General features: G+C 45.3%; 1 protein-coding gene across 1 annotated transcript in view; it reads right to left on the bottom strand.

Annotated features, from left to right (window-relative positions):
• NUP188 (nucleoporin 188) overlaps window positions 1-9,902 on the bottom strand; it is a 67,089-nt gene that overhangs the window by 39,460 nt on the left and 17,727 nt on the right. Inside the window, exon 9 of the mRNA XM_025358576.1 lies at window positions 648-859. Coding sequence (XP_025214361.1) covers window positions 648-859 — 212 coding nt within the window. The remainder of the gene's footprint in view (window positions 1-647; window positions 860-9,902) is intronic.

Consider the following 9,902-nt stretch of genomic DNA (forward strand, 5'->3'; position numbering starts at 1 on the left):
TATATCCTGTTCTGAAACTCACTAGAGACAAAGGTGAAATATAAGACACAGCAATATCAAAAAAACCTATTGGGCCCGGCATGGTGGCTCATGCCTATGATCCTAACACTTTGAGAGGCAGAGGTGGGAGGATCACTTGAGGCCAGGAGTTCAAGACTATCTTGGACAACAAAGTGAGACCCCATCTATACCACACAGACACACAAAATTAACTGGTATGTATCTTTGCTCACAGAGTGACCAGGCCCCCGATTGTGGATATATCCATGGTCATAAATATAGAAAAAACAAGAAATTTAAAGTCCATAGACTATCACCTGAAAGAGAACAGTGAGCATATATGCCTTATTTATCACAATCTTGTTAGCATTTGCATAGGGCTTGGCCTACAATAGTTGTTCAACGAATTTTTGTTGAATGGATGAATCCCTTAAATGAAGACAGTAAGTAAAAGAGATTACAATACTCATTTTGAGAGTCCTCTCTCAATCCCAGTCTTTACTCCCTGCGTGAAAGGGAACGTGGTAGTAGACCTATTTCCCCACCCATTAAGTGAAAAGTACACCTACCCCCAACTGCTTTCATACCACTATAGTATCAATGCTCTAAACACTGCAAGTTCCATGATGTTCAATTCACTGACTTACCCAATCCGATCTACAAAAGGATCCATAGTCTCATCCACCAGGTGCCTATTGGTCTGCCTACTACCAAATCCTTGCTCTTTAAACATCTTGGTTAATACAAGTAGGTCACTGGGTGCCATCTCAAAGTATGCATAATAAAGGAAAATAATTTCTAGCAGCATGGACTGTTCCCGAAGACACTGAACAAACCAGCGAGACACTTGGCGCTCTGTCTGTACGATCGATGAAGAAAAAATGGGAGAGAAATAACGTGAGATTAAAAACAGTACTTAAAAAACATTTTTTAAAGAAAGGGTCTCAATCTGTCACCCAGGATAGAGTGCAGCGGCAGATTATGGCTGCTCAAACTCCTACACTCAACTGATCCTCCTACCTCAGCCTCCTAAACAGCTGAGACTACAGGCCCAAGCCACTGCACCTGGCCCGTATTTAATTTTTTTTTTAAGAGACAGATTTTTGGCTTTTCTTTTTTTAAGAGACAGGGTCTGACTCTATCACCCAGGCTGGAGTGCAGCAGTACAATTATAGCTCATGGCAGCCATCCCCTCACCTGAGCCTCCCGAGTAGTTAGGACTAAAAGTGAGCACAAACACGCCTGGCTCATTTTTTCTTTTTTTAAATCTTTGGGAGAGAAAAGGTCTTGCTAAGTTGCACAGGCTGGTTTTGAACTCCTGGCCTCAATAGATCCTCCTGCGAGGCCAAAGCACTGGGAATTATAGGCGTAAGCCACTGTGCTCAGCCAACCAATGTACCTTTTCTTTTGAGAGAGGGTCTCACTCTGTCACCCAGAGTGCACTGCTATGATCACAGCTCACTGTAGCTTTGACCCACAGGGCTCAAGCGATCCTCCTGCCTCAGCCATCCAAGTAGCTGGAACTACAGGTTAGCACTATGTCTGGCTCTTTTTTTTTTTTTTTTTTTTTTTTTTGAGATGGAGTCTCACCCTGTTACCTAGGCTGGAGTGCAATGGCGCAATCTCGGCTTACTGCAAACTCCGCCTCCCAGGTTCAAGCGATTCTCCTACCTCAGTCTCCCAAGTAGCTGGGATTACAGGCACACGCCTCCATGCCCACCTAATTTTTGTATTTTTAGTAGAGACAGGGTTTCACCATGTTGGCCAGGCTGGTCTCGAACTCCTGACCTCGTGATCCACCCACTTCAGCCTCCCAAAGTGCTGGGATTACAGGCGCAAGCCACAGTGCCCGGCCATGGCTAATTCTTTTAATTTTCTTTCTTTTTTTTTTTTTTTGAGATGAAGTCTCGCTCTTGTCCCCCAGGCTGGAGTGCAATGGCACGATCTTGGCTCACTGCAACCTCTGCTTCCCAAGTTCAAGTGATTCTCCTGCCTCAGCCTCTCGAGTAGCTGGGATTACAGGCGCCTGCCACCACGCCTGGCTAATTTTTTTCTTTTTAGTAGAGACAGGGTTTCACCATCTTGGCCAGACTGGTTTTGAACTCCTGATCTCAGGTGATCCGCCCACCTTGGCCTTCCAAAGTGCTGGGATTACAGGCGTGAGCTACCGCGCCTGGCCAATTTTTAAAATTTTTTGTAGAAGCAAGGTCTTGTTATGTTGCCAGGGCTGGTCTTGAATTCCTGGGCTCAACCAATCCTCCCATCTTTACCTCCCAAAGTGGTGGGATTACAGGCCTGAGCCACCACACACTCAGCCACAACAATGTATCTTAAAAATTATCTCTTATAAAGATATCGTAAAAAATTTCTGGACTAGCAGGGTGGCTCACATCTATAAGCCTAATGGCTCACATCTATAAGCCTAACACTTGAATACTTTGGGAGGCCAAAGTGGGAGGATTGTTTGAGTCCAGGAGTTCAAGACTAGTCTGGGAAACACAGCGAGACTCCATCCCTACAAAAAGTTTTTAAAAATTAGCCAGGCTTAGAGGTGCATGCCTGTAATACTAGCTATACTGCAGCCTAAGGCAGGAGAGCCACTTGAGCTAGGGAGGTTGAGGCTGCAGTAGGCTACGACCATGGCCCTGTACCCCAGCCTGGGTGACACGGTCAGACTCTGTCACCAAAAAAAAAAAAATCTCTATTTTTAATCCTCTTATGTGCATAATAATTCATTATGTGGATATGCTATAGATTATTCAACCAACGCCCTCAATATTTTTAATACTACATAGTATTCCACTGCACATAAATGCCATCATTTATTTAACCTGCTCACTTAATGAGCATTTAGGTTATCAACAATCCCTTGTTAATAAAGTCGTACTATTCAACTGACAAAACTAGACATTCTTTCCAGGTGTACAGGTACAATCACCAAGAAAGATCATAGGGTAGGCCATAAAACATGAGACAGTAAATTTTAGAAGACTAAAATGACAAAGAATGTGTTCTCAGACAAAAGAACCAAATAAAAACACTGGGAACAGTAAGATGTTTTGTCTGGTATAGTACTTCACACCTGTAATCCCAGCACTTTGGGAGGCCAAGGTGGTCAGATCCCTTCAGCCCGGGAGTTCAAGACCAGCCTGGGCAACAGGGCAAAACCTGGAGCATGCTTGTAGTCCTAGCTAGCTGGGAGGCTGAGGTAGGAGGATTACCTGAGCCCAGGAGGTCAAGGCTGCAGTGAGCTGTGATTGTGCCACTATACTCCAGCCTGGACAACAGAGAAGAACCCATCTAAAAAAAAAAAAAAAAAAAAAAGATATTTACGAAAAACATCCAATATTTGCACATTAAATCCAGAGAGTCTCACTCTGGGTGACAGAGTGAGACTTCCAACACACACACACAGACACACAGACACACACACAGACACAAACACACACAGACACACACACACACACACACACCCCCATTAAAAAAAGAGAGGAGGCCAGGCGGTGGTTCACGCCTATAATCCCATCACTTTGGGAGGCCGAGGCGGGCGGATTACGAGATCAGGAGATCGAGACCATCCTGACTAACACGGTGAAACCCTGTCTCTAGTAAAAATACAAAAAATTAGCCAGGCTTGGTGGCGGGTGCCTCTAGTCCCAGCTACTCGAGAGGCTGAGGCAGGAGAATGGCGTGAACCTGGGAGGCGGAGATTGCAGTGAGCCGAGATCACATCCCTGCATTCCAGCCTGGGTGACAGAGCAAGACTCCGTCTCAAAAAAATAAAAATAAAAATAAAAAAGAGGAAAAATATATATATATAAAAAATAAAGAACAAGGCTGGGCACACACACACACACACACACACACACACACAGAGGCAGAAATCGATTTTAAAAAAAGAGAGAGAAGCCGGGCATGCTGGCTCACGCCTGTAATCCCAGCACTTTGGGACGCCGAGGCAGGCAGATCATGAGGTCAGGAGTTCAAGAGCAGCCTGGCCAACATGGTGAGACCACCGTCTCTACTAAAAATACAAAAAATAGCTGAGCGTGGTGGTGGGCGCCTGTAATCCCAGCTACTTGGGCAGCTAAGGCAGGAGAATAGTTTAAACCCGGGAGGCGGAGGTTGCAGTGAGCCAAGATCACACCATTACACTCCAGCCTGGGCAACAAGAGTGAAAATTTTATATATATATATATATATATATATATATGTATATATGTATATATATGTATATATGTATATATGTATATATATGTATATATATATGTATATATGTATATATATGTATATATATGTATATATATATATGTATATATGTATATATATGTATATATATGTATATATATATATGTATATATGTATATATATGTATACACACACACACACACACACACAGAGAACAGAAATCAGTTAAATATAAAATATCATGGCCGGGCGTGGTGGCTCAAGCCTGTAATCCCAGCACTTTGGGAGGCCGAGATGGGCGGATCACGAGGTCAGGAGTTCGAGACCATCCTGGCTAACACGGTGAAACCCCGTCTCTACTAAAAAATACAAAAAACTAGCCGGGCGAGGTGGTGGGCGCCTGTAGTCCCAGCTACTCGGGAGGCTGAGGCAGGAGAATGGCGTAAAAACCCGGGAGGCGGAGCTTGCAATGAGCTGAGATCCGGCCACTGCACTCCAGCCTGGGCGACACAGCGAGACTCCGTCTCAAAAAAAAAAAAAAAATCATAATAAAGAAAACTGGCTGGACGCAGTGGCTCACGCCCATAATCCCAGCACTTTGGGAGACTGAACGGGGCAGATCACCTGAGCTCAGGAGTTCGAGACCACTCTGGGCAACATGGTGAAACCCTGTCTCTACTAAAATACAAAAAAAAGCTGAGCTTAATAGTGCGCACCTGTACTCTCATCTACTCGGGATGCTGAGGCAGCACAAGAATCACTTGAGTCCTGAAGGCGGAGGTTGCAGTGAGCCGAGATTACGCCACTGCACTCCAGTTTGGGCTACACAGTGAGACCGTCTCAAAAAAAAAATTTTTTTTTAATAAAGAAAATTGAAGACAAAACTATCATTATCAGAAATGAGCAAGGGCACAGCACTAGACTCCAAAGAGAGTAAAAGGATAAGAAAATAATATGAACAGCCTTAGGTAAATACATTTCACTAGTGAAATGAAATGAACAAATTCCTTAAAAGACATAAATTAGGCCGGGCGCGGTGGCTCAAGCCTATAATCCCAGCACTTTGGGAGGCCAAGGCGGGTGGATCACGAGGTCAGGAGATCGAGACCATCCGGGCTAACATGGTGAAACCCCGTCTCTACTAAAAATACAAAAAAAAAAAACTAGCCGGGCGTGGTGGCGGGCGCCTGTAGTCCCAGCTACTCGGAGGCTGAGGCAGGAGAATGGCGTGAACCTGGGAGGCGGAGCTTGCGGTGAGCCGAGATCGCGCCACTGCACTCCAGCCTGGGTGACACAGCGCGAGACTCCGTCTCAAAAAAAAAAAAAAAAAAAAAACAGACACAAATTAACAAAATTGTCCCAAATAGAAATAGGAAACTTGAAAAGCTCCGTATCAATCAAGGAAAACAATTCAGTATTTAAAACTTTGTTAGAAACTTGATGAAAATTTTAAAAAGAGATCAAAAAAATTTTAATCAATAAATAAAATAATTAAAAACCTTTCCACAAAGAAAACTCCAGGCCCAGATGGCTTCACTGGTAAATTCCATCAAACATTTAAAGATAAGTTCCAAAAGGCAGGAGCCATAATAGACAAAACTGAAAAAAACATTTATCAAAACTTAAAATGTTGGCTGGGCGAGGAGGCTCATGCCTGTAATCCTAGCACTCTGGGAGGCCAACGCAGGTGGATCACCTGAGGTCAGGAGTAAGACTAGCCTGACCAACATGGCAAAGCCCCATCTCTACCAAAAATAACAAAAATAAGACAGGCGTGGTGGCACATGCCTGTAATCCCAGCTACTCGGGAGGCTAGAGGCAGGGGAATCCCTTGAATCCGGGAGGCAGAGATTACACTTAGCCAAGATCGTGCCACTGCACTCCAGCCTGGGTGACAGAGTGAGACTGTCTCAAAAACAAAACAAAACAAAACAAAACACTAAAATTAAAATGTTGGCTCTTGGAAAGATACAGTTTAGGAGCAGTGGCTCATGCCTGTAACCTCAGCACTTTGGGAGGCACCAAGGCGGATAAACCATTTGAGCTACAGAACTTAAGACCAGCCTGGGCAACATGGCAAAACCATCTCTACAAAAAAAAAAAAAAAAATTAGCCAAGTGTGGTGGTACCCGCCTGTAGTCCCAGCTACTTGTGGGGCTGAGGCAGGAGGGTCACTTGAGTCAGGGAGGTCGAGACTGCAGTGAATCAGGTTCCCACCACTGGATTCCAGTCTGAGGGACAAACCGAGACCTTGTCTCAAAAAGAAAAAGAAAGAAAGAGTTAAGGTGGGAAAAGACAAGCCAGTAGGTGAAAGAAAATAGTTGTGAAACATCTATCTGGTAAACAGCTTATATCTACAATATTGCACATAAAGAACTCTCACAATTTGGTAAGACAAACATCCACGAAAAACAACGGGATAAAAATGTCAACAGACACTTGACTGAAGAAGGTATAATAAGCACGTGAAAAGATGTTCAACATCACTAGTCATCAGGGAAATACAAATTAAAACTACAATGAGGCCAAGTACGATGGCTCACACCAGTAATCCCAGCACTTTGGGAGGCCAAGGCCAGTGGATCACAAGGTCAGGAGAGTGAGACCATCCTGGCTAACACGGTGAAACTCTGTCTCTATTAAAAATACAAAAAACTAGCCAGGCATGGTGGCATGCCTGTAATCCCAGCTACTCAGGAGGCTGAGGCAGGAGAATCGCTTGAAAGTAGAGGTTGCAGTGAACTGAGATCATGCCACTGCACTCCAGCCTGGGCAACAGAGCGAGACTCCGTCTCAAAAAAAAAAAAAGCATATGGTGTGTCAGCCGGGCGCAATGGCTTACCCCCATAATCCCAGCACTTTGGTGGGTTGAGGCAGGCAGATCACCTGAGGTCAGGAGTTCGAGACCAGCCTGACCAACATGGAGAAACCCAATCTCTACTCAAAATACAAAATTAGCTGGGCATGGTGGCGCGTGCCTTTAATCCCAGCTACTCGGGAGGCTGAGGCAGATGTGCTTGAACCCGGGAGGCGGAGACTGTGGTAAGCCAAGATCATGTCACTGCACTCCAGCCTGGGCAACAAGAGTAAAACATAGTCTCAAAAAAAAAAGAGTACGATGTGTCCTAGGCCAGGTGTGGTGGCTCACACCTGTAATCTCAGCACTTTGGGAGGCCAAGGCGAGCAGATCACCTGAGGTCGGGAGTTCGAGACCAGTCTGACCAACATGGAGAAACCCCATCTCTACTAAAAATACAAAATTAGCCTAGTGTGGTGGCGCATGCCTGTAATCCCAGCTACTTGGGAGGCTGAGGCAGGAGAATCACTTGAACCTGGGAAGCAGAGGTTGTGGTGAGCCAAGATTGCACCATTGCACTCCAGCCTGGGCAACAAGAGCGAAACTCCATCCCAAAAAAAAAATAGATATATATATATGTATATATATATAGTGTGTCTTTCCCTTTGGTTATGTCTTTTTTTTTTTTGGGACAGAGATTGCTCTGTTGCACAGGCCAGAGTGCAATGGCGTCATCTTGGCTCACTGCAATCTCCACCACTCGGATTCAAGCAATTCTCCTGCCTCAGCTTCCTGAGTAGCTGGGAGCACAGGTGCGTGCCACCACGCCCAGCTAACTTTTGTATTTTAATTTTATTTTTCTGAGACAGAGTCTTGCTCTGTTGCCTACGATGGAGTGCAGTGGCACAAACTCGACTCACTGCAACCTCTGCCTCCTGGGTTCAGGAAATTCTCCTGCCTCAGCCTCCCGAGTAGCTGGGATTACAGGCACGCATCATCATGCACAGGTAATTTTTTTTGTATTTTTACTGGAGACGAAGTTTCACCATATTGGCTAGGCTTGCATTTTTATTTTTTATGGTTTTTCCTTTTTTTGAGACGGAGTCTTGCTCTGTCACCCTGGCTAGAGTACAGTGGTGCAATCTTGGTTCACTGTAACCTCCGCCTCCTGGGCTCAAGTGATCCTCCCACTCCAGCCTCCCGAGTAGCTGAGACTACAGGTGGGTGCCACCACACTCACCTAATTTTTGTATTTTTAGTAGAGATGGGGTTTCACCATGTTGGCCAGGCTGGTCTTGAACTCCTGACTCAAGTGATCCGCCCACCTTGGCCTCCCAAAGTGCTGGGATTATAGGCCTGAGCCACCGTGCCCGGCCAATTTTTGTATTTTTAGTAGAAACAGGGTTTTACCATGTTGGCCAGGCTTGTCTCGAACTCCTGACCTAAAGTAATCTGCCTGCCTTGGCCTCCCACCGTGCTAGGATTACAGCCACTGTGCCCAGCCTCAGTTATGTCTTCTTTTACACCTTTTATAGCATTTTTAAAGTTCTCTTCATTTAGATTTTAAATTGTCCTAAACTTATTCCTGGGAATTTTAGGCTTGTATTGCAATTTCATGCTTCTGACTGCAAACTTTCCAAGGACAGGAATGTTGTATGTATGAACAGACCCTTTTCATCCATTAACTATTTTTTAAGTAGCTGTGTTTTTGACGTGTTTTAATAAGAATGTATTATTTTTAAAACAAACAAGGTCATGCTACAATCTATAGATGCAAACTGGTTTAGAAATTAGGATAAAATAATCAGACTGGTGTTACACACTGAGCAGAAAATAGTAAGATGAAATATTAAGTTCAGAATTCTATTAACCACTAAACAAATCTTAGGTAAGAAATGAAAGTAATGGGCCGGGCGCGGTGGCTCAAGCCTGTAATCCCAGCACTTTGGGAGGCCGAGACGGGCGGATCACGAGGTCAGGAGATCGAGACCATCCTGGTTAATATGGTGAAACCCCGTCTCTACTAAAAAGTACAAAAAAACTAGCCGGGCAAGGTGGCGGGCGCCTGTGGTCCCAGCTACTTGGGAGGCTGAGGCAGGAGAATGGCGTGAACCCGGGAGGCGGAGCTTGTAGTGAGCTGAGATCTGGCCACTGCACTCCAGCCTGGGCGACAGAGCGAAACTCCGTCTCAAAAAAAAAAAAAAAAAAAAAAAAAAGAAATGAAAGTAATGGGATTGCAAAAAAGTCAAAGTCAGAATTAAGTACTATTAATTAATGTCATCAATATTTTGATTTATATGACATGTTCAAACTTTTCTCAAGAATGATAATGTAGGCCGGGCGCGGTGGCTCAAGCCTGTAATCCCAGCACTTTGGGAGGCCGAGACGGGCGGATCACGAGGTCAGGAGATCGAGACCATCCTGGCTAACCCAGTGAAACCCCATCTCTACTAAAAAATACAAAAAAACTAGCCGGGCGAGGTGGCCGGCGCCTGTAGTCCCAGCTACTGGGGAGGCTGAGGCAGGAGAATGGCGTAAACTCGGGAGGCGGAGCTTGCAGTGAGCTGAGATCCGGCCACTGCACTCCAGCCTGGGCGACAGAGCGAAACTCCGTCTCAAAAAAAAAAAAAAAAAGAATGATAATGTAGGCCAGGAGCGGTGGCTCAGCCTGTAATCCCAGCACTGTGGGAGGCCGAGGTGGGCGGATCATGAGGTCAGGAGATGGAGACCATCCTGGCTAACACGGTGAAACCCCGTCTCTACTAAAAAATACAAAAAACTAGCCAGGCGAGGTGGCGGGCGCCTATAGTCCCAGCTACTCGGGAGGCTGAGGCAGGAAAATGGCGTAAACTCGGGAGGCAGAGCTTGCAGTGAGCTGAGATCCGGCCACTGCACTCCAGCCTGGGCGACAGAGCGA

Source organism: Theropithecus gelada, chromosome 15 (genome assembly GCF_003255815.1).
Source record: "Theropithecus gelada isolate Dixy chromosome 15, Tgel_1.0, whole genome shotgun sequence".
NCBI classification, from domain to species: Eukaryota; Metazoa; Chordata; class Mammalia; order Primates; family Cercopithecidae; genus Theropithecus; species Theropithecus gelada.